The sequence below is a fragment of the Haemaphysalis longicornis genome, unplaced genomic scaffold, assembly GCF_048455015.1.
Source record: "Haemaphysalis longicornis isolate Haplotype H1 unplaced genomic scaffold, Haemaphysalis longicornis Haplotype H1 scaffold_1, whole genome shotgun sequence".
NCBI lineage: Eukaryota > Metazoa > Arthropoda > Arachnida > Ixodida > Ixodidae > Haemaphysalis > Haemaphysalis longicornis.
Genome location: NW_027526203.1, coordinates 136,876,209 through 136,900,591, shown reverse-complemented (window position 1 = coordinate 136,900,591; position 24,383 = coordinate 136,876,209). Strand labels below are relative to the sequence as shown.

The 24,383-nt window shown below is 49.7% G+C and overlaps 1 protein-coding gene across 1 annotated transcript in view; it reads right to left on the bottom strand.

Annotated features, from left to right (window-relative positions):
• The window catches only part of LOC144180709 (solute carrier family 53 member 1), a 68,827-nt gene that overhangs the window by 11,807 nt on the left and 32,637 nt on the right, over positions 1-24,383 (bottom strand). Inside the window, exons 9-13 of the mRNA XM_077708994.1 lie at positions 23,054-23,381; positions 19,313-19,513; positions 10,286-10,455; positions 8,192-8,325; positions 6,659-6,856 (exon numbers count right to left, since the gene is read on the bottom strand). Coding sequence (XP_077565120.1) covers positions 6,659-6,856; positions 8,192-8,325; positions 10,286-10,455; positions 19,313-19,513; positions 23,054-23,381 — 1,031 coding nt within the window. The remainder of the gene's footprint in view (positions 1-6,658; positions 6,857-8,191; positions 8,326-10,285; positions 10,456-19,312; positions 19,514-23,053; positions 23,382-24,383) is intronic.

The window sequence follows — 24,383 nt, the reverse complement described above, 5'->3', positions numbered from 1 at the left end:
GCACATCTACCAAGCTTATTACTTGCAGATACAGTTGAACCTCGATGTAACGAAGTCGGTAAAATTCGTAATTTACTTCGTTACATTGAAATTTCGCTACATTGAAATTCGCGGTTATAATGAAGTGTTCATCCCGTGAAGCGTTTCCTGAAAAAGAAACCCAGCGCGCATACACGGCCGGCGCACTGTTTCTGTTTCTATCGGTGCTTAATCGTATACGCGGGCATCAGCGTGATCCGCATGGAGCGTTTTCTTCCCGCAAAAACGCGCCCCGCACGCCACAGGCGCCCTGACGCAGCCGCGGAGACCACCCGCGCGATGCGGGTAGCTCCAGCGACCGATTCTAACCGTTCGCTGAAACGCAACTCGAGGGGCAAACGAGAGGGGTATGCGAGAAAAAAAGCGGCTAACGTGGGCGAAATTTTCACTGTAAAACGTCATACGCGCCACTTACGAGAGCGCCCATCAAATATCCTTCGCGGCGGCCTTATCGTCTAGCCAGCAGGCATCCCCGAGCGCTTCGAAGCTCCCGCCATAGGGTGCGGGCCTCCCCATTGGCGGAACCATGGCGAAACTGGTCAGGCTCCTCCCACTGCCACGCGCAGCGCGAGTCACTTCCCGCTGCCGGCACGCAATTGCGGACGCCGGTGAGAGAGAGAGAGAAGAAAAAAAAAAAAAAAAAAAAAAAAAAAACGCGCGTGCAAGGCTTATGAAGATTCACAAATGCTTGATGGGACGACGAAACCCAACAAGCATGAGCGCACTTGAACGAAGTGCAAGGCGGCGGCTTGCGGTGGCGGCAGCAACGCCAGAGGCGATTAGGCTTACAACCGCGGAGGATATTTGATGGGCGCTTTCGTAAGCGGCGCGTGTCACGTTTTACAATGAAAATTTCGCCCACGTTATCCGCTTTTTTTCTCGCATGCCCCTCTCATATGCCCCTCGAGTTGCGTTTCAGCGGGAGGTTAGAAGCGGTCGCAGGAGCTACCCGCATCGCGCGGGTGGTCTCCGCGGCTGCGTCAGCGCGCCTGTGGCTTGCAAGGCGCGTTTTGCGTTTTTGCAGGGAGAAAACGCTGCGTGCGGTTCCCGCTGATGCCGATTAAGCCGTGGACAATTAAGCTCCAACAGAAACAGTGCGCCAGCCGTGTATGCACGCCACGCAGTTTGTAGGCAAGGGACTTAAAGACTCCGTGGCTGGCTGCATCCGCGGCATTGGGCGGCCGTTCGCGTTTTATCGGGACCCCATTTCGGCGCTTGCGTCTCCCAAAATCTACTTCTACAACTTAAATATCGTGCCTCGTTCTCCATAAAACTTCGTTACATTGAAATTCCGGCAAACGGGACTTCGTTACACAGAGGGGGAAAATACATGGTGTGCATACACTTGAAGTTACAAAAAATTCCGTGGTTCGTTACATCGAGGGTTTCGTTACATTGAAGTTCGTTACATCGAGGTTTAACTGTAATTACTTGCAAGGTCGTTGGAAGCTCCCCTCTCACTTGTGGCAGATGCAGCGCCTGTTTTCTTATCCTCTGGCAGGGCACGGCGGCACCTGACCGTGGACGGCAAGCGAGTGCTTGCCTTCATCCCCCGAGCGCGCTCGCGATTGAGATAGGATGATGCGGGTTCAAGACTAAAGAGGAAAAAATTATTTTGGGTGGGCAATACTGGTAAATGCTTTCTCGCGCAGTCCATGCAGCCGAGCGGCATGGACTTCACCACACTAATTTCCATCAGCACAGTGACAGCGAGTTGAATTGGCCACTGACGTCTTCAACCTGCGCCTAGAAGCTGCAATGGTTGGCTGAACGGTCCGGTCCGTATGCTGTGACATGCCCACAGGCAGGGCCAAACCGTTCGTCCCCTCGAACCTTGGTCGCAACATTGGGGATTTGAGCCACTCAACAGCTGTGTACAGAGAGGTTCATGCAGCCAGGAATGAACCGGGATGTCTGACGCTGGACACGAGAGTGCCTCGCATGCCAGCACTCCAAAGTGCAGCCATGTACAGTGACCCTCTTGGGATCCTTCCCTCTGCCGGACTCTATTTGCCCACGTGGACATTGCGGGACCATTGCCCTCTTTTCAGGGGAAAAGCTATTCGCTAACTTGCATAACGCGATGGCCGAAGGCCGTTCCCATTCCAAGCATGACTGCTGACACCGTTGCCTGTGCATTTATCTACCACTGGGTAGCTCGGTTCGGAGTGCCAGCAACCATGACTTGAGATCACGGAACGCAATTTGAGTCTGCCCTATTCGCATGCGTCACACGGCTCTTGGGTACTTCCTTCATCAGAATAACTGCCCACCATCCGATCAGCAACGGTATGGTGGAAAGGTTCCATCGGCAGCTGAACACTAGCCTGATGGCAACTGCGAGTCACAATTGGGTGGAGGCACTGCCTTTTGTTCTGCTGGGAGTTAGGACGGCTCCGAAAGCAGATACTAGATGCTGCTCAGCTGAACTGGTGTATGGAATAATGCTTTGCCTCCCAGGGTAGCTTTTTGCTGACAGTAAGGACAAAAACGTGTACCCGAACATGGACTATGCCCTGCGACTGCGAGACATCATGAGTAAGCTAAGCGCTGTTCCTCTGCATCACCAGCAGCACGGACAGTCTACGTGCACCGTGAACTCTCCTCCTGCTCACACGTGTTTGTGAGGCACGAAGCCATACAGCGTCCACTCCAGCCCCCATATGACGGGCCTTTTAAAGTGCTGAAACATGGAGACAAGCACATTGCGATCGACCGGGGCAGCCGCCCTGACATGGTTTACCTGGACCGCGTAAAACCAGTGCACGTGGACTCTGACAGCAAAGTACCTGCACCACCTCGAGCTCCATCACCTCAGGGACCCCTGGCAGACCACACAGTACAGCCCCGACAAGCCATCAAAGGGTACACGTGGAGTGGACGGCGTGCAAGACCTCCGGTGCACATTGTGGGGACCCTTGTTTCCCTACGCCTCGTATGCCCGTTTTGGCGGGTTGGGAGCTGCCATTTTGGACAGTCAGCACATCCTGTGAGTCGTGACCTCTTCGTGACCCCATGCGATGCGCCGAACTGGCTCGCCGTGAACGTTTGCACAAGGGCGCGGGGGAAGGAGGACCAGCTTGTCGCCTTCCTTCGGGCCACCTTCTCCTCGACTTGGGGGAGACCTCCTCTCCTCCCCCCCCCGAGCTGACTTGCGGGACGTGCAAGCGTTCCAAAGGAAATTCGACTGGGCAAGTTGGTTGGAATCGGTTGGTTCAGAAGTGCCTACTCTGAATGCCCCGATGATGGACAACCCAGTTGGATCCACGAGATTCTGCTGAGAGATTTGGTCCTGATTGGTCGCAAGGGAAGTGCCCCCCACTCTCGCAACTGCGATGACAGATATCAAGGTCTCAGTACCCGCGGCTTGAGTGAGCGAACGGAGCCACTGTCTCCCTGCAAGCGACAGTAGTGTTGTTTGGTTTATGCCCTGTATTTGCCAGGCAATAAAGCCACACTTTGGATAGCCAAAGTCTGTCTACCACATGTGAGTACCTGAACCCAGGTGCGAGTCCGGATTCTGCTAGGTCCTCAGCTATCCCGTACGTTAGCCCACAGCACGGAATTATGAACCGCAGTGTGTCATCCAAGTGCAGCCGTTGTTTGCACACTCACTTGGGAGGGAGTACTGTGGCGACACAAAGCAGCGCTTTCGCGTAGGTGCCAACAGCGCATGTGCATGTAAGAGGAAGTTATCTTCGAGAGAAAGGCCAATAATAAACGGGCAGTTGTTTGGGACGCGTGCTGTATATATCCAGAGCATGTAGTCAGAAACATGGCATCTGCACTGGCTGATGAGTGGCACCAGTCCTGCGCAATATCTTCTGCGTTGGCTGTAGACAGATGCTGGGATAAAGAAAACTAAGTGCTTAAAGGGGGGGACGCGGCTTTCAACTTCGGAAAAATGACCAAAACATCGTTTTTTTGAAACCCACATATTCGGCTTCTATGTTTCCTATTCTATGCGTCTGCGAAGTTTTTCCGCTGGGGCAAGGCTTGTATTTTACTGATGCGCTCACTTCCAAAGGGAAATTGCAGTTTCTTGATGATAAGCTTACTTTGTCCCACTGCCATGTTTGGGCACTCCCATGAACCTTTGCTGCTGTCCAATTTGGCCTGTTCAAAGACTAAAGCGGGCATTGCCTTGGTTTGCTCAAAATCCATCCTCCAAAACTGTTGCAACCACACAGCCGCCACCAGTTTTTATCAACAAACACAACGGCTGCACTCATCCGGTTATCCGTGTACCACTTTGGTGGCCACTGCTCCAGAAAGTAAAGGGAAAGAAGCGCAGAAAAGTGCCACAAGGCCCGAAATGATACCGTACATCCACAAAGGCATCAAGAAAGTGGCGATACAGGTGCCAATCGTCTTTTCAGCACCGCGCAGGCTGTCGGAGCACTCCTTTTTTTCACTCACGATGCCCTCACTTTGGGCATCGTGATCTTGAAAAAAAAAAGGGGTGCTTAGAATAGAGTAAATACAGTATTTTTTATAGTTGTCAGATAGGATTCATGTTTTTTTGTTGTTTTTACTGTCTATTTCAATTTGGTCCTGGTTTGTGTGTCTTCTTTTGTGTTTTTGTGAACCCTAACATTGCACTGTACCTGAACACTTGCCCTCCCTTATGTAATGCCCTCAAACCTCTGAGGATGACATACCGTAATTACCCGATTATAACACGCACTTTTTTTCCGGAAAAATAGGTCGAAAAATCGCATGCGCGTTAGAATCGGATACGAAACCGTTAAACAACGGAAATTTCATCCCGCCCATCACCATCGCCATCTCAAGCAGGCTCCAAAGCTTTTAGCAACGATTTTTCAGACGCAGGAAGCATAGGTATAGTGCCTAGAATATTCTAGGCACTATAGCATAGGTGCCTAGGCTTTTCTATCGGCGTTCACACAAATCGTCAAATCGTTCCACTTGCGCGCTTGATAACAGCAATGGCGGCAACGGCTCTCACACGTTCAAAACGAGCGGTCGGCTGAAGCGTGCGCCTCTGGAGAAGCTCGCAGGATGGGCGTGCGAGGCATGGGCCACGATCCCATCGATCATGGTTGAACGTTCGTTATGAAGTGTGGCATCGCGAACGCGCTTGACGGCACCAAGAACGAGATGTTGTGGTCAGCGGAGAGCGACGAGGAGCGAGATGAGTGAGGTTATTTCGAGAAATAAATCGCCCGTTTCTCTCGCATTCGTTTTTCTTGCTCACAAAGTTCCGTCCGCGTTACAATCGGAGGTGCAAATTTTTTCGGTTTTTTTGCCAGGAAAATCGGGTGCGCGTTAGAATCGGGGGCGCGTCAGAATCGGGTAATTACGGTAAATGAAATGAAATCTGCTAAATTTGTCATAATTTCATGTAATACACTGAAACTTTACAGTTGCAATGTTTTCTTATAGGTTAGCACTTAAAATTTGTGACAAACACTTTAATTTTTTATGAAAAGACAGTACCGCTGGTTATCACCGTCAAAATTGGGGGTTTTCAAGGTCCTGCAAGGAGTTTTAAGGGACCCTAACTGACGTCCCTAGTGAATGAAGCAAAGCCCTCTGAGAAGAGGACCCTCTTGTTTGCCTCACCAGTCCTCGTGGTATTCCCGTCACCCTCGTGTGCCCCATTCCCTGTAGGTAGCGAGATTTGCTGTGTGGCCCAAATTTGTCTCCCTTAGCACAGGCTCAATGGAGCGCTAGAAAATGGGAAGCCAGAGGTGGGCGCGCATAGTTGCCCCGAATGCGCCAAAGTAGTGTGGGCATGTTGCGCCATCTATGGAGGGGTCACAAACACTCATAAGAGTTGTAGGGTTATGACTCTCAGCAACAGATGGAGTGCACGTTTCCAGAGTCAGATGTGACCCCAGCTGGCAAGGGAATCTTGCTATGTGCGTGTCAGCTGCCAACTGCACTTTGTGAGGTGGCTTGTTTTAATCGCACTAAAAAGTTTTCCAAAGCACCTGGCCATCCTATTTAGCAGATAACTATGTTTTCGCAAAGTGCTAATTTATTTGTATTAAGTACAACTATTTTATGGAATAAGATGGTTCTGATTAAGAATGTTTGCACATCCTCCAGAGCATCATAGCGCATTTCTAGCGTAAAATTTCACAAACAAGAAAAAAGAAGAAGACATGGGAGGGAGTAAGAACCAACCATAAAGAAGTCAGTTGGCAATGATGTTCATACAATCTCCCACTGGGGCGAATAGCTCAGATGACTAACAACCACGGCAGGCCAAGTTGAGGAATTGTCCCCCCTCGGGCACGCTTGCTCAAGCAGTAGGCAAAACTGTGCCCACAACTGGTTAGCAGTGTGCCAACCGTCCGCTGCGGGCCTGGTGCGCAAAGGACGCGGCCGGCCGTGTCCCTTCCAGCATATCACTGGCCACCGTCTACCACTTAGCCCAGACACAAGCTTCACTGGGCATGCACCATTTAAGCGGGGAAAGGCAGGAAGCGTCCAGCAGCACAAGCTTCACTGGGCATGCGCCGTGCAAGGGGGGCGAGGCAGGAAGCGTCCAGCAGCACGACAGAGCCCTCCACGGCGCTTGTCCGCGTCCCCGCTCTCGGTCCTCGGTTTTGCTGTTCGTGCAGCAAGCGTTAGTTCAGCGGAGCCTCACTTGTTGGCTCGCTTGCGCAGGTCTCGGCGGGCGGCGCCCCCGCGGTTGATGACTCCGCACGGCTCGTCCATCATTCGTACGAGCAGCGCCTGGTTGCCCGCATCGATGGGCGCCACCGAGATGTCCCGCACCGCACGGAACTTGCCACAGTTGTTCAGGTGCTCGTTCTCCAGCCGGAAGAAGTTCCACACAAAGCGCCTGCAGCATAACACGACACACAGCATCTCACTAAAACGCTCCTTGTTCATTTTTACTCTCCCGAAATTTCCCCTCTTGGTTTAGGGTGCTGAGAGGGCCAAGATACCCTAACACTAAGGCGGTGCAGTGAAGTGACGTAGCATCATACAGATAAACCGCTCCCAAAAAAAGAGAGAAAGAAACAATGCGACCTCAACAAATGTCTGACAGTTGCATACTGAACAGAAAAAATGGTGCAAAAAACAAGGACTAGAAGGTAAGAGTATACAGAGATGAGCGCTGACAAACAACTGAGCAAATTTTACTGTGGGACACAAATAAATACGTCTTTTCACAAACAAGCAAAATGAGCCAGGTGTATTGGTCGCAAAGAAGTGTGATCAGCACGCCATTTTTTGCGACGGTGATGCCGAGGCAACGCTTCTCGGCACTCTCTTCTGTGACAAACAACCTTACAGCAACTGACGACAAGCTGGCGAAGCTACGACCTGTACTGGACTGTATCATCAAGTCCATTGGCAGAGCCTACTCTCCAGAAGGTACTCACTGTGGATGAGAGCTTGATGAAATTTCGCGTTCGTCTAACATACGTGCAGTTCAACCCTTCAAAAAGAGCCCATTTTCATGTGAAGTTCTATGAGCTGTGCAAATCTGCTAGTGGCTACTGCCTGACTTCTCTGTATATACAGGAAAAAGTGAGCGAACTCCTGCAACCATTGGAATGTTGTGTAGTGAGGCCGTCGTCATCAGTCTTGCCGGCGATCATCTCGCGGATGGTCACACAGTCTACATGGACAACTGGTATTCTTCACTATTCCTTTTCCTTCACATACATCAAGCAGCATCGAATGCTGTGGATACTGTTAGGGTTCACCGCAAGAACATGCCCAAAGAGCTAAAAAGATGAGTGCGCACCCTTCCTCTCCGAAGCCATCATGGCCCTGATATGGCAGGACAAGAAGCCTGTGTACATGCTCTCTATGTGTCACAACTCAGCCAATGTGTCTGACACCGGCAAGAAAAAACGCCAGAATGACCTGCCTGTTTTGAAGGCCCCGATTTTGTTTCATCCTGCAGTTTGTGGCTGGCACTTGGATCATGCGTGGTCACTGTTCCCGGAGGATGGCCTGTCTCGGACAAGGCAAGTTGGGCTGAACTGGATTTCTCCACGTGCGCTGATGCCTCCACGACCGAGCTTGCCAGTGTCTTTTACGCGCCACAATCAAGGCACCTATTGACGCACTGTCCTGGTGACCCAGCACAGTGGAAACATGGATGCCTGGTTCCTGTTACGTACTCTCGACCCCCCAGTGCCCTCACAGACCTTGAACTCACCTGAACACCTCCAGGGGGGCAAGGATTGTGACCATGAGGTCCGAGTGGATGACGCCTAGCTCCGTCAGGGACACCGACAGCGTCCAGCCAAAGCGCAGCGCCAGGTCCGTGAGGATGGCGAAGTAGTAGTAGCCCTGCAACAGCCATGCACACCCTCTGCTATCGAACACTGCTGCTTTGGGCTCTGATGGACTGGCCAGGGGGACACATTCAAACATCGAAATGGGTTGAACAGGGCTCAAGTGAAGATAACGGCTGCTTTGATATGCATTACACAAAGAATCCCATCCTGCACATTCAGAGCCAAAACATCCTTGCACTTTGGATTCTTCGGGTATAGCCTTCACGTTTCTTAGCTTCTTCAAATGAACATTTCCTTACGCAGGGAAACAGCTTTCCTGTGCAGACAACACCCTACATTCGCCTTGTGAGCCCACGCCTGCATGACGTACTGAACTAAATGCAATTTTCGCACGTTCGCGCTGCTGCTGCAGCATCTGTTTGGACCTTTTGTTACTGTTTGGCTTGGTGATCAAGCAATGTGCTTCAGGCTTCACCTTTTTTTTTTTGTATTTTCAGGTTAAAATATTGTTTCTAATGCATTTTTGTTGTTTCCTATAACAAACATTATGACCACGTCTATTTTAAATAAAAGCAAGAGTGCTAGTATCAGTTATGTATTTATGGTTTGCTTTAACCCCTTAGCGTCATGAGCAGTTGCCACTTCTTTGCTCGACGGCCTATGGTCGTCATGGGTTTTTCGCAAGGTTCCAAGAGGTTTTTGACCAGCTCTGCTCGTCAAATGGTGCCTTTAATATACAAGACTGCTCAGGTTCCGCCACTGGCGCTTTAATTCAATGAGAGTTTGCACACTAGATGGCGGAACGCGTACCCTGTGTTGCCAGCATGATATAAACAGATGTGGCCCTATCCATGCGGCGTTCTATATCTTTCTCCCTCAGATGATGAGAGCGCCAGTGATAAAGATGTCAGTGCTGTATCCGATTCTTCAAGTGAAGAAGATAGCAATGGCGCTTTCCAGGACAACTACTCTGCATTTATTTCAGAATACACTTCCAATGCCCCACGTATGACCAATAAAACATTATCTGCCATAAAAATGTTTTCACAAATTTTTTTCTGTTTTGAACTTGTTAGTGAAGCATTTCACACCCTAAAAAATATTTGAAATTTTCGAACAAAATTGTTTTGTTTAAAACTTTCGTGACTGTGGAAAAATCGGCTGTTTTTGGGTAGTCCAAGAAATATTTTTTCCTGCCACAGAAAAGGATTGATGCGAAAGTACAAGGTATGAAATGATACAGGAAGGATAGGTCTTTCTATTCTAACAGTATTAATTACACATAACAGATTTATTATGAATATTATAAAAACTGCAGATAAGAGCTGTGATGTTTAGAACAGGCCGGATATGTTTACATCAACGCGTGGCAGCAATAGACTGGCCTGAGGAGAAAGCAAAACGAACCGGCAGATACCTGCAGATGTTCTGGGATGGTTTGATGCACTTTCACTGTCCGTACTGAAGTTGACAAATCGAAGTCATCTTACGTGTCTGTGCTGCTACCATCATCCAGAGATTACAGCTCAGATTCATCGGAATCCGTCAAAATGCATCGGCAAGCGGCATCTACTCCATAACAGACACCACGTGCACCCGACTGCGAAGGAGCTTTAAAAATCCCCCCCCCCCCTTTACTGCGCCGGAGAAAAGAAACTCGAAAGCGAAACTGATGAAATACTTCCTCTTTTACCCTTCAGGTGGCGTTAGCCGTCTATAAGTGCTCGGAGAGAGCCAAAATTCGAATTTGTATTCATTGATAACATAGTATCGATGGGAATAGGCACGGTCATGAAAGTGTTAATGTTACTGCGCTGGACAGGGCAAACGTTTTCTTTCTGCTGAACAATTTTGACAAGTATGAAGTTGTCTGCCAGATTTCGTAGTTTGAAAGTGTTTTACTTATATAAATGCTTCATTCAAGTATTCCTTTTAAACTTTCGGCCAGGTGGCTGAATCGAGGGAGAGACCGACAAAACTTTTCCCACTTATGTAGCCCAAGAAAGACCTACCGAAGAGGAGTAGACAATTTCCTCACGGAGGAACCGGTTCTCAGCCGCATTGGAGTCGAAGAGGCCCCAGTCCATCTTGACGTCCCAGGTGTATGTGAAGCACGAGCTCACCACAGCCGACAGGATCCACAGGATAAAGAACGGGTGGCTGCTCGAAGACGGGTAGCTGTCTGCACACCCCCGCCCACCCCAGCACCGCTGATGCAGCTCTGCACACTCATGTCAACCACACAATCACAGTCCCTAATCCAAAATCTGCTCTCTTTTTTGTTTCAAATATATACAGTAGTACAGTGTAGACCGCTTATAACGTATGTCGCGGGAGCCGCAAAAATCCGCACTATAAGCGGTACCGCACTATAACCAAAACACGCGCGAATTCAACCACATCGCCACCTATCTCTCAAGTGAACCTATATTTATCATCACTCAAACGCACAGCACTTAAAAACGAAGGCACGGTCTATATTTCGTGTTATTTTTAACATCGGCCGCTGCTGCAGGGCGAAAGCGCAGTCTCACAAACGGCGAGCGCGGCTTTAACTTCCGTTGTGTTTGTTTTGAGACCATGGCTGCGTTTTTAGCATCTATGAACAGATGCCGCAAGACGTGATAAGAACGCCAGCGGGATTTTTTTTTTTTACCCCACCTTGCGTTCACGATGCCGAAGGCGGCTGCTTATCAGCGCAACGTACTGGTGGTGGAAATCTTCGGCTTCGCGCGGCTCGAATGTTCGGAAAGGGAAAGAGCGGTGGCTTATCAGCAACAACGTTCTAAAGCGTGAACCGCGTGGTAGATTTGGTATCGCGATAACGTGCAGTGCACGCCAGCGCGGATACAACTGGCGTGGTGTGAGCGGCGCAGTAAAAGGCGGCAACATGGCGTCGGCACTGGCCGTGAAGCGGTGCAGGCAGTTCCAGTAAGTTCCAGCGACCGCTTCTAACCGCTCGCTGAAATGCCGCACGGGGCGCAAGCGAAGATGCTCATGCAAGAAAGGAGCTAATAATGTGGGCGAAAACTGGAATATAAACTGCCATCCACGCTGCTTGTGAAAGCGCCCATCAAAAAATACCGCGGTGGTAAGCCTAAACATCTCTGGCGCGGCTAGCGGGCTCGGAGCGCTTCGAATCTCCCGCCATTACGTACGCGTCTCCCCATTGGTGCAAGTCGTCAGGCTCCTCCCACTGCCACGCAAAGAAGCCACCGCGAGCGCGGAATCGTCGACACGAGCACGAAAAAAAAAAAAAAAAAAAAAAAACGACGCAACGTTGATGTGCACGATTTGTGCGCGAAAACGGGCCATGCGGTTCACGATTAATAAAATCAACTTGCCCCGCGCGGATGGGGAGACTGTCGCTATCTTACGAAATGCATCAAGCAAGGTCAGTTGTGGTTATCAGGCACGCACGAACTAAAGGGTGCCTATTTTTTTTCTTTGGGTGTCTACGTTAGAGGAGGGCAAGGGGTGCACGCTGCGTCAGATGGCCGATTTCACCCCTTTTTTTTTTCTTTTGCTACCCTAAAACGATGCCTCAGCTGCGCCGGTCGATCAGCAGACCCGCCGAAAAACCGCACTATAAACGGTATTGTGCTTCGGCGAACCGCATCTTAAGCGGTATGCTTATGCATTGAGTTCTATGGGAGGCAAACCGGTGGTCGCAAAAACCCGCGTTATATCCGGTCCCGCACTATAAGCGGTTACGTTATAAATGGTCTACACTGTACTTTCGAATTTCATGCACTGGGTTCATACAAGGGATGTATAAATACAGTGGAAGAGCGATCGTACGTCCCCCAGTTTTACGCCGACCCACTTCTGACGACGGATAACCGCGGTCCCGGCACACTCCCCATAGAAACAATGCATTGAATGAATGAATGAAAAGTATTTATTGTAGGATGGCCTTCTGGCCTAATAGGGGAAAAGGAGGTGCAGGAGGAGAAAAAAAAAAAAAAAAAAAGGAATAAGTGCATACACACATGCACTATATGCTGTACATTCGCAATCACATGCGGCGAACAATGCCTGCCTCGTGAGCAAACGCCCAGAGGGAGAGCCTGTGTGTCGCGGCTGTTGTTGTTGGGGTGGTCCATTGGTGCAGGGTGGTGATGTGCGGTGGCAAGTACTGGGCACAGAGGTCCTGGTAGCCAGGACACTCGCACGGCATGTGTTTCACTGTTGGGCACACGTCCATGGTGCATGTGGAACAGCTAACTAGAGGCCCTGTTCCTGGTAGTCGTCACTGTCGCGGTCAGGGCCCGCCTTTTTGCGAGCAAATATATAGTGCAGCCCCGCACGTGCTTTGTGGATGAGGGCCGTGGCAGTCCTCGGGGCAGTGGGTGGTCGTTGGTTGGGATGAGCCGCCAAAGGGCGCGCCTGCATTCCTTCTTGGCTGCCAAAATTTTGGCTGTTGGGTCGGGGTCGTTTGGTGCGAGCACAGTTTGGGTCGCCAGGACGGAATGGTCATCTATATGCTCGTTCGTTGCCTTTGCGGCTCCATCGCCAATTCCACCGGCATGACCTGGTTCCAAGTCCATCCTCGTAGTGCCTGCACAGCTCTGTGCTCACCATTTTGATCCCATGAGCAAGCATGCCAGTTCCGGGGGTGTGGACAAGGATTATTACAGTCCCTGTACTGCCCGTGTAGATGACCACCCTCTCCTCTGTATGCCTCAGTCCCCGACAGGTCTCCTCACAAACCTCGTCTACTGCGCACAGGATGGCGGACTGTGCAATTTGGCCTGGGTTGGGTTGGTGCTCAACCTTGTGTATCTGCCTCCAGGTGCCGATTGGGGAGGTCACAGCCAGCCTGGCTCAGTGTGTGATGGGGTCCCAGGTAGCAGCTGTGAAAACAGAGTTCCAACTGCTGATAGCACTTTTTGTGGAGGGGTTTTTGAAATTTGAGGAGCACATCGGGCCAGGGTTCTAACAGGCGTGGTAGCCGGGATGCATCTCGGGGTAGGCCCTTCGTGAGGGTGAGGAGTCCTCTGCCCCCTGTTGTGTTTTGCTGTCGTAGTTCGTGGCCCTCGTTGTGCACCTTGATAAAGGCTGTGAGGGGTGGGAGGCCAGAGTACCTCGTGTGACGTGGCAGGACAGTTGTTGTGCAGAGACATTTGAGATGGAGGACTTCCAGTTGTGCGTAGTGTGTTTGGTTCAACATGAAGCAAGCTGCTCCGTATTGGAAGTGAGTATTGCCAGGCATAATTGTCCTGACGGTGCATGTGCTGGCTCTGCCGAAGTGGTTGCCTATATGGCGGGTGAGGTGGAGGTGTCGGCGCCATGTTTTCTTGAGCTGACGGATCCATTCCTTTGGTCCACCAACCTCGCCGAGGGGAAACCCGAGGATCCTCACCCACTGCTCCGCTGGTCGCATGATTGTCTTGCCAAGTTGTAGCCACCCACCGAGTCGTAGCCAACCACCAGGAGGAGGTTAGTCTTTTCCAGTGATGGCTGCATGCCGGTGGAAGGGAGGTAGTGGTCGATGGTGTCCACGGCTTGCTGAAAGGTTCTCTGTACGCCTGCTGTGGTTAGGTTCGTGCCCTTGGGGTCCACCTACAGCGTGGTGTTATCCGCGTAGAATGGCAAGCCCAGGTGTGGGATTTACCGTAGCTCCACAGCCAGTCCCCTCATCACAATGTTGAAGAGGACTGATGACAAGATGGCACCTTGCAGCACTCCCTTGGCATTTGAGGGTGCCCTTGGTTGGCCTACGCCGGATTTGATCTCAAACGTTCGGGCTGCCGGGAAGAATCGCATGAAGTTCATATTTCGTGTGCCAACTCCAGAATCCTCGAAAGCTGTCAGTATGGCTGAGTGTGCCACCGTGTCAAAGGCCTTCTGCAAGTCTACTGCAAGGAGGATGCCAGGAACCTTAACGCAATCCCAGTGCCCACCTCCCGCCAGCTGGCGCAGTAGCAGATGGCTGTCTTGAGTGCCCAGCCCTGGCCGGATGTCAGTCTGGGCTGGATCGAAAAACCTGGGTTCTTCTCCTACTGGAGGTGGTATGCGAACTAAACCAGAACCCGTGCTCGAGGAGCTCGCATAGCGTTGATGTTAAGGGGGGACGTGGCTTTCAAAATCAACTTTTTTATTTCTTTGTGGATTTTGATGAAAATTGGCACAGCAACTGGAAATGCTTCTGTGATAACACCATAAAAATTTGAAGTTAATATATTGATAACTTTTTTATGTATGAAATTTTCTTTCTGTTCCGCTTGTACCGAGCTTGAGCGGCTTATAAAACACGATAGAAAACTTGTTCGAAGTGCTTTGCATTCCCAAATGAATGGACGAGGTCGTGACAGTTTTAGAATTTTTTTTTTACAACACAATGTTTTTTAGTTTTCATTTTTTTAGAGGTTAATGTGCAACAGGCATGTCAACTGTGAACGATTATTTGAATAAAAAAATCACAAAAAACAAATCTGGAAAACCAAAAGTGTCACGACCTGAACAGTTCATCAAGGAATGTAATGCAAGAAACGGAATCAAAATAGACCCAGCGGTCACAAAGAAATCCCTGGGACAAGCGACACAGGTGGCAAAAAAAACTGTTTTGAGAAAACGGCTTCCGAAGTTGCAACATAGGTTTCACATATTAAAAGTCGTCACGGTTGTAGCCTTTCATGTCCTTTTGAACATGGGGCTTCTGGAAGGCCTTGCCTTGAAATTGGAGTGCCTTTTCAGCCTTTCTCTTTCCAGAACACATCATTTTCAGCTCCTCAGTGAAGAGTACATACCCCCCTTTGCAAACCAAACGGAGGGGAGAAGGGTTTCAATGGGCTTTCAATGCAAAGTAGGTTAGTTGGTTGGCTGTATTGCACTGGACAACCTCCTTTTGCAGTGTTGTCACCATGGCAACAAGTTAAGCATTTTTTTTAATTAAATTTGAACATTTTTGGTTTTTTTTTTATGTTTTATCTTGCCTGGCACACCAACTTAATTAGTACTCATAGTGCAGGTGTTCATTGCCAAAAGTTTGCATACCACAAGGTTAAAAATGAGCTACTTTGAAGCTTGGTAGAGTATTCTGCATAACTCCCAACTTCAATGCTAGAGCATATTTTTTTTTTACTACTTTTGACATTCAAGGCATCCAATATTTCTCGCAGCACAGCCAGTATGCCCTGAGCAATGGTATCAATAATTTACCTAAAAAAATCACTGTTAAATGCTGCCACAGTAACGTACATTTTTAACGCAGAGAGCATATTTTTATTCCTATATTACTAACTCAAACCTGTTTGCATGAAAATTACAAGTGCACGGGAAACGTTGCGCAAGAAAGGCGATATGGCTCGCGCGCATCGCAGCGCACGCTTACCGCGACATATCGAGCTTTGATTATACCTGATGTGGCTGGTCAGGTCGCTTTTAAGATTAAAACTAACGTCGCAGGCATTAATTACAACTACTGGCGTTCAATCGTAACCGGTTGCCCAGTCATGTGATGCTCCATCGCGTCGGCTATGCCGTGCGCGCCGCAGCGTTTGACGTGTCGACCGTTTCTTTCTCAAGGCTAGCGAGCCCACAGTCAAAACACAGCAATAATTAAGCATGTAAACATCGCAAATCCGACTAAAAGTTCACTTCACGAACCGCTATCGCAAGCGCGCACACCGCGTCACCCTCCGCGGTCTGGCGACGGTAGAATCACGCGCACCACGAAGCGTTCGATGACCTCCGCCTTTCGAGCCATACAACTTCCCGTAATCTGGCTCGTTATCTCTGGCATTCCCATCGCGATAACGTCCGTGTTGAATACCCCAGATTGAACAGAAACTCGGCCGAGCGAAGCGGCGAAAATGAACTTAATCCGCTCGCTACGCAGCTCAGGCGGCCGCCATCTTGCGTTGCGCCCGCGACATCCAATCAGGAGGTCGTTGTTCTGCGCCCCGACCGGAGGACCAATAGCGCTTCAGCATCTATTTCTAGCTTCGTTTGTGCGCCGTTTCTTTTCTGCCGTTTGTGCGTTTGTGAATGAACGAAGATAAAAGAGACGAGCGGAACCGGAAAGACGATCGCTCGGCCGATCTAACCATATCAAAATGGCCGCGCCCGGTGGCACCGTTGCGGAGATAGAGCGCGCCGAAAATTGCCGTTTTTTCGCCCTTTTGCGCTGATAGTTTGTCACCGCGCCTGACAAAAGTATTTTTTTATGCCACTTTGCGACGCTTTTCAGCGTAAAAACTTTGCAGACGCACAGAATAGGAAACATAGAAGCCGAATATGTGGGTTTCAAAAAAACGATGTTTTGGTCATTTTTCCGAAGTTGAAAGCCGCGTCCCCCCTTAAAGTTTGAGTTGATGTAGGTAGGAGATTCTTAATGCTGTTGGGTTTTTTCCCCGGCTTTGGGATGGGGCAGATAATCGAATGCTTCCATTCCGCTGGGATGCTCCCAGTTCGTCAAATCTCATTCAACTCGTCCAGCAGCATGAGCTCCTCTAGTTCGTCAAGGTTGAGGAGCATTTGCCACGCGATACCAACTCCACCTGGAGCACTACGCATGGCAGCATCTAGGGGCCAGAGTCAGCTCTTGGAGAGTGAATGGTGCCTCAGATTCCAGGTCACTGGTTCGTTTCCTTGGTTCATAGGTGCGTGGGGGATCTGTTGGGAAGGCCGGGTATGGGAAGAATGCCTTAGCAGTGGCCTCCTCAAATTCCTCTGGCGTCAGTTGTAAGGCCATTTGCATGTTGAGTGCAGAGTTTTGTGTCTTGCGCTTGCCAGTCATGGCTCAGTGGGTTTGCCAATAACTTGCGAGTGCTGCTGTGCTTGTCAAAGGTTTTGCACTATTCAAACCACCTCGAGTGGGCAAGCTGCTCGGCGTATCAGCGGGCCTAAGGAGTTTTGTTGTGCACTCGGAGGAGATCCCTGTATTGCCGGCCACTGGCCAGGTAGGCCTTGTGAAGGCTCTCCCGTGCGGTCCATAGGTTCAGTAAGTGCTTATTCAGGGTAGGAGCCGAGTCGTCTACCATAAGATGCCGTGTAGCCCCCTGTGCTGATCTAAGGAACCGACGGGTTACCAGGACCCTCTCGCATGTTCTGCCACTGCTTTCCGGAACGCATCCCAATCTATCACTTTGGTCCGGCAAGGGCGTCCTGTGCAGCCACCCACAGACAGCTCTAGCCAGAGTGGGTAATGATCCGAGCCCATTGGATCCGCTCTGTGTCTCCATTCTGTCACTAGGCCCTTGTCAGCCCAGGTGAGGTCTGGGGAGTTGCACCACTGGTTCACTCGAGGGCTGCAGTGTGTCGGGTAATCTGTGTCACTGGCCAGCATTAAGCGTGCTGCCTCGGTTGGTTGCTTGATCTGCAGGCCCCTGGCGTCTATTTTCTGATTACCCCACTCCTGGTGTTGCGCACTGAAGTCGCCTGCCAATGAGAATGTAGTCCTTTGGGTAGTGCTGTCGGAGGTCTGTCATCTACTGGAAATCCACTCTACCCTGCAGGCCATGCCTGGAACAGCTGGGCTCAGATCGGCCGTAGTAGGAGACCACGAGACCCCGATTACGCAATGCTCAGGTGCATGCGGCCTGCTTCATACGACGGATGCTGGCGGGGGTGAACCGGCGTTGATTCGCCTTTTACGTCGCCTCGTCCCGACCTTTATTTCTTAACCCCCGTTTGACGTGGCTTGATGTGGAAAGGTAAGCAGCTCACGGCCGGCCCAACCACTTGCTGAACAGACTCAAGCAAGCAGGCCGGTACTGCAGGCGGTCCTTGCGCGGCAGCAGAACACCAATGCGCCAACCACAAAAAGCCAAAGCCGAGGTGGCGGACAGACCACCAAGAAGCTCCCATCGAGCCGACGAATGTGAACACACATACACAATACCCCATGGCGATTGTCGCTTTGTTCCTTTCTTTCCCACCTGTTCTGCCACCACTGCCTCCTACTATCGTTCATTTTGCTTCCCCTTCTATCGACACTAGGCTGTGGCCTTAGCAGTTTCACACCCTTGCCATCTCCCCCTCTCAATTTGCTCGGCCACGTCGGCCTTCGCAGCTTACCTTACACGCGCGAGGCGCAGGGCTGGTGGGCTAGCCCGCCGAGTACTTATCAAAACCCAAAAAGTAACACGCAGTGAATGCGGCCTGGAGGCTCCACTAGTAGCCAGGGCTGTAGCCAACCAAAACACAAGCCACCATTTTGGTCATGCATACTCAGTGCTCTGCATGAGCTTGATAGTACGAACTTGAGCGGAGTGCCGCCTCTAGATGGAAAGTTGTGCTGGCAGCTGGGAACTCGTCGAACCTTCAGGCAACGCGGCATCTGTGACAGTGGAGGTCTTGAGACAAAGTTGGGATAATGCCCTAAACTGTTTGACCACAGGCCCAAATGCAAATGCAAATGCAAATGCAATTGACAGCCTCAAACATTGCACGCACACTTTCTGAGGGCGACAGCTACACAAGGTCAAAGTCAGTGACAACAACGATGTTGAAACCCAAGCAGGTCCATTGCTGATAGACATCGTTTTAGTTTTGTCGCCCCACCTATTTTGGCTGGCTTGCGTTTGAAAAAAATGTTTTTTTTTCCCCCCCCCCATTTTCTTGCCTTGAGAATTTTAGGGATTGGCTTAGCATTGGGGCCAGCCTAGATTCAACTAAATACACTGGCATATTTTAACAAATTCAGCAACAGTTCGATATAGGCCATGACTGAATAGATTTCTGTTCGATATAACGAGCTTTGCAGCTTGTAAGAGGATTGCAGCCAGGCATAAGGATGGGTCCTGGCATGTCAAAGGGCATGTTTGAAGTTGGTATCGCAGATGAAAAACCTGTGTAAAGAACGACTCGGGTCGCCAACAAAGTGTTTGTCGCGCGGCAAACACGATAGGTGATGAAACCAGTGCACATTTTTTAGTGCTTGCTTGGTGATCTCAAAAGTGGTGCAAGCCAACAAAATAAAGATTGGCAATACATTTCCATCGCATATTTGTGCTTCGTTTTGGACTAGAACAATTTCGGATCATGGAAATATTTTCTGCCACCCCACGAGGTTTGTATTAGAGTTGTGGTACCTCGGTAGACGTTGAACAACGTGGAGAAGAGCACCACGAAAAAGGTGGTGGCATATTTGGAGGCGTTGGCCAGGTGGGGGAAGGCCTCGCGCGTATCCCGGTACCGGCGCAGGCACTGGGCGAACCGGAACCAGGCCGGTAGGCATGCCAGCACGGGCCGCAGGGCCAGGTTCACGGGCCGGTTCATGCAGCGCGCCGCATCTGCACAGCCATGCCCCACCCATTTGTCGGATGATAAAGGACTGTGCAGAAGCAAGGCAGATGAAGGAAGAACACCTGTCTACCTTTGCACTTCTACACACCGAAGTTTCCTTGACAAGAAGGTGTTGACACCACAGCACTCGCAAAGCTAGTTTGCCGACCATGCACGTATATCCCAGTATGTACTGGCACCAGTCCTAGCCTCAACTCTTTGCATACGCACTTTGGTGAATGTGAAATGCCCTTGCCATGCACGCACAGACATTCGTGCTGCCCATGTTTATCAGCAATAAAAGTGATGCATTGCTGGCACTGGGAGAGAGACCTGCAAGCAAGGACAAGGCCAGGATGGCATCACGCATGGCTTGAGGGCATGCTGGCGAGGTTTTGAAAATTTGGATAACTTTTTCCCGCCTTGCACTGCTCTATGCGGCTAGTTTCCTTCCTACTACTGACACAAACTTCCATGAAACTGTTGTTTATGTTTTTCTTCTTACAGAGCGATGTGTCAATAACAGTTTGTCAGTATATATGTCCTCATTGCTCTATAATACTGAAACACTTGTAGTTGAGGCCACCAACTGAGATGAGAGTTGCCCCACATAAAATACAATATCAATCATCAATAAAGCTAACAGCGGTAGATTAGCTACTTTAGGTTAGTTTTATGCAACTGAAAAATTTTGCAAACCCTTTAACAAAGGCCTTTTAGTTTTCTAAAAGTTAGTTACTAAAGCATGCTTGGAAATCATAATTTTACTTTTCTCACTCGAAATCACTAAATATACACTTCAATTCAAAAGTACTTCTTTTGATTGGCACTATTCAAATAAAATCACGATTTGCTTCGCATTAGCTTCAAAAGCAATAATCACCACTCACACACTCCTAGTTATTATTGCTGCAGTTTCTAAGGGATTTTGTTCGTATGTCATTTGCAACTGTACTACAAGGGTTGAAGTACCTGCAACACTATCTGTACTGCTGAAATGTACAAACCTTGACTTAGCACAATTTCCAACAAAGTTTTCAGCTGCAAGTTTCTTTACATTGAGGTTCAACTGTATTCGAGGTGGGCCTCCAAAATTTATTCATAAGAGTTCAACTATTATCATATTGGATGCATACAAATAGAAATAGGAAATTGAACTGCATTCCTAATATCCATTATTTTTCTGTTTCCGGGTTCGTAATATGCAGGTTGTACTGTATCAGTAAAAAATACTTACCCAAATGCAATAACATTATAGGGAAGTCTGACTGCAACAGACAGGAGCATCGTAAAAGGACACGGTTTCACTGCCCTTTTGTAAAGCCTGGACAAGAAGCGTTCTTGCAAGATGCATAGCATAAACCATGGTAGCACAAAAAGCCGTCAGCAGCCCCACGTCTTATGATTTAATCAATTTGTGAGTATGAACCTGCGTAAAAGCTGCCTTTTGTTCCCACAGCCCCGCGTCGCCAGTATTTGATGAAAGCTTTGATTGCCCTGCACCCCCCCCCAAACCGGGAGGCGTTTTCCTTAATAGAATGATGGCCTATACTGATCAGTACTACCCGCGCCAGCAGGTGAGATACTACCACGAGGCTATCTTCTCTTGCCTGCTAACATGAGCGTCCACATTGATGGAGACGAAACGTCAAGGACTGCGCTGAACCGCCAACTGATTTCACTGTGAATGAAACACCGTATATGCGTGCCATCCAACCAATGGCCCTCATTTGTGCACGCATAGAAACATCAGCCATTTTTCTGAGAGCCTAATCGAAGCCCCGTTGACGCACACCTCCTTCTTAAGTGCTAAAATTTGTTCCGATTCTATGATTTCACAAGTCCGATGTGTTTTGTGCTCCTTAAAGGGACACTAAAGGCTGAATGAAATTTTGTTTTAACTGAAGGATCATACGTTTCAAAGCTCTCTCTGCTTTTGTTTAACAAGTAATGATGCTTTATTTGCTGAGAAATACGCTACACTCTCACCCGCTTCCCTTACATTTTTTCGTGACGTAGCCATTGTGACATAAAATAGGAGCGAATTCCCGGCAGCACCAGTGCTGTTTAGAGCGTAAACGCTGGCAACGGTAACCTTTACGTCTTTGAGCCATGGCTGACTACGGCAACGTTTCTCTGGCCGGGGACACTGGCTTGAACGTTTCCGATTTCTCACCGATATAATGAGAAACACTTTCAGATGCTCGAGCGGCTGGTGTGCTAGCCTACTCTGAATTCCCAGACCCCATCCAGCCGTCTGCCAGCAAAGCTCCTTTAGAAGCAACAAGCTTCATTTCGAGTATCAAGTGTGGCATCCTGGGCTCCCGGCTGGTGCCATTCAGGAGGGCACCTTCACTTCACCTCATCCGGCACCAACCTAGCATGAAATAAGCACTCTTCACGGCAGCTGTGTCGAGTAGTCGTCATTGCCTGTGCTTTGTCTGGCTAAAACATAACACGGGCAGAGCGACGTGCGCTTTACAAATTATCAACGGCGGCTTGAGGCAAGCGGAAAAGCACAAGGGCGGATCGATGAGCTAACCACTCGCAGTAAGTTCATTTCACGGGCGATAATGTTTGAACTGGGCGCTGGCATGCTTTACCGATACCAATAACCACGCGCGGAGAATGGGAGTTTGGAAAGTCAGGCAAGTCGCCTAACCACCCACAGTGCATCTTGTTCTTTTTGCCGCTTCTAATGAAGGGACTTTGGCTGCTTCCTGCAAGGTATATTGCTTGCAGAAGCTCGGGCGGTCACAGTCTTAGGTTATTGACTTCACTAATTGCGCACCAATGCTTTTCGAAAATGATACTGAAACTATGATGGCCGACTAAATAGTGAGGGAAGCAGCCTGCCTCGCAGCATTTAAAAGCTGTAGTCTGTGTGTTTTAGATACAATGAGCTCGCGGAAAGCTTTGACTAGCGTTTATTTCATGTGCTCAACAATTTAGGAACTATTTATTTTAGGAAACCATTTATAGATGCTTCTCCAATGAGCTCTTGCCATTAACAACTTTCGTGACATAAACCGTGGTACTCAAAAGCGTACGCGGCGGCGTCGCCTGTTTTTACGTTTATGGCGTTTTCTGTCTTATTAAACAACTGCTAGTCGCGAGAATGGTGTATTTACATTCTCAGCACCGCAATCTATCGATACAGACCAACTTGTTTTTACCCTTTAGTGTCCCTTTAATGATAAAACTACTTTCCAAATCGAGCGAACAGTCTATGCAATAGAAACAATATCTTGCCAGAAAACCCATATTTTTTCCCTCCGCACATTTTTTCCATTGTTTACATGGTCCCTCAACCTACTGTTACCTCACCTCCCAGTTTGGCCAAAGTACACTTTTCCACCCGTCATTAAGAAGCACAAAACACGCCTGACTCGTGAAATCACAGAATGGGAACGAATTTCCACCCCTGGGGAGGCACGCATCAGTACGGCTTCCATTGTGCGCTCAGAAAAAGAGCCGCCGTTTCTGCGCATGCGCAGACGAGGTTGGCTGGACGTTGCACCGATTTGCTAGCAGCAGGCAGTGCCCACCACTGTTCTCCATCCACTGGAAGTCGGTGGCGTAGAAGCAGACAAAGTACTGGGCGTCGATGAAGACGGGCACAAGGCTGTTGAGCTGGTCGGCCAGCCAGAAGTCCGCAAAGCCCACGTAGAAGAAGGGTGCCGCAAAGATGCGCCCCAGCACCCGCAGCAGCCAGAAGCGCGCCTGGTGCCGCATGGTGTGCAGGGGGTTCACCAGAAACACCAGCATCAGCAGCAGCAGGGCCAGCGGGTTGGCATACGTGGGGATGGCCAGGGGCCCCGAGTACAGGAACGCCAGCACACTCAGGGCCCACAGGACCCCGAAGATGGCCGCCATCTGCGTCCCAAGGGCATGCTCTGAGAGGCTGCAGCTGCGCACCATCAGAGACTAGCTCTGCAAGTACCATTGTAGCGGGATAAGACGTATTTACGAGCACTGGTTGGTCTGCTAACAATTGCGAGGGGTGCGAGTGTAAATTTCAGGGAAGTGTTGCTGTCTCACATGGTCACTGGCTTCACATTCAACTCCAAACGCCTTTTCCACACCTGTCGTAAACTGAAGGTTGTTCACTGTCCACACCTCGATACCCGAGTGGACATATACTGTCTGTGAAGTATTTACCCCTCTGTGCTTGTGCCTGTTCATCCCACTGTTGTTGGCAGTGTCTGCAAAGTCGCTGTCCTATCCCTGCTTCCATGTCCCAGTACGGCACTTACACGGCTTCTATTCCACTGCAGGGACTAGTATGGTAGTATGGTGATTTTGTAGACCTGATGACACAATGTCCATGTCTTGGGCACATTATCATAGTACGCTTTGGGGCATGGTACTTGGTTCCGAACCACGCTTCTGCTTACTTTGCACGGGTGGCTTGAAGTGCCTGCAAAGATGCAGGTATAGGTGCAGTGGTATACAGCATTGGGCGAGGTATAGAGCAGTGGTATACAGCATTGCCAAGATATCCTGTAATATGGAAAATCTGGGACTAGGTCAATAACCTAGAGAGAGTTCGCTCTCTGTTGACTAGAGGTGTTAGGACTATCGAGAAAAAGGGACAGCTTTAGTGCTCCAGAGCCTTATCAGGATGGCAAAAGAGAAGCACAAGGGCCGATGCCAAGGAGATAACAGGCGCCCCCCGAAGCGCCTCCCTCCCGTCCCCGCACATCACTGGTGCATTGCAAAAAAGCCTGTCGCCAGAGGAAGGCGGTGTATGTTGGTGGCAGTCTATTGCAGGCGCTCAAAGTGTGATACATCGAGGGCCCAACGAATTGAAATTGGTTGCAAAGGTTATACTATTTGGCACAGGTTTTTAATGGGGAATTTCTCCTCTTTCCATGT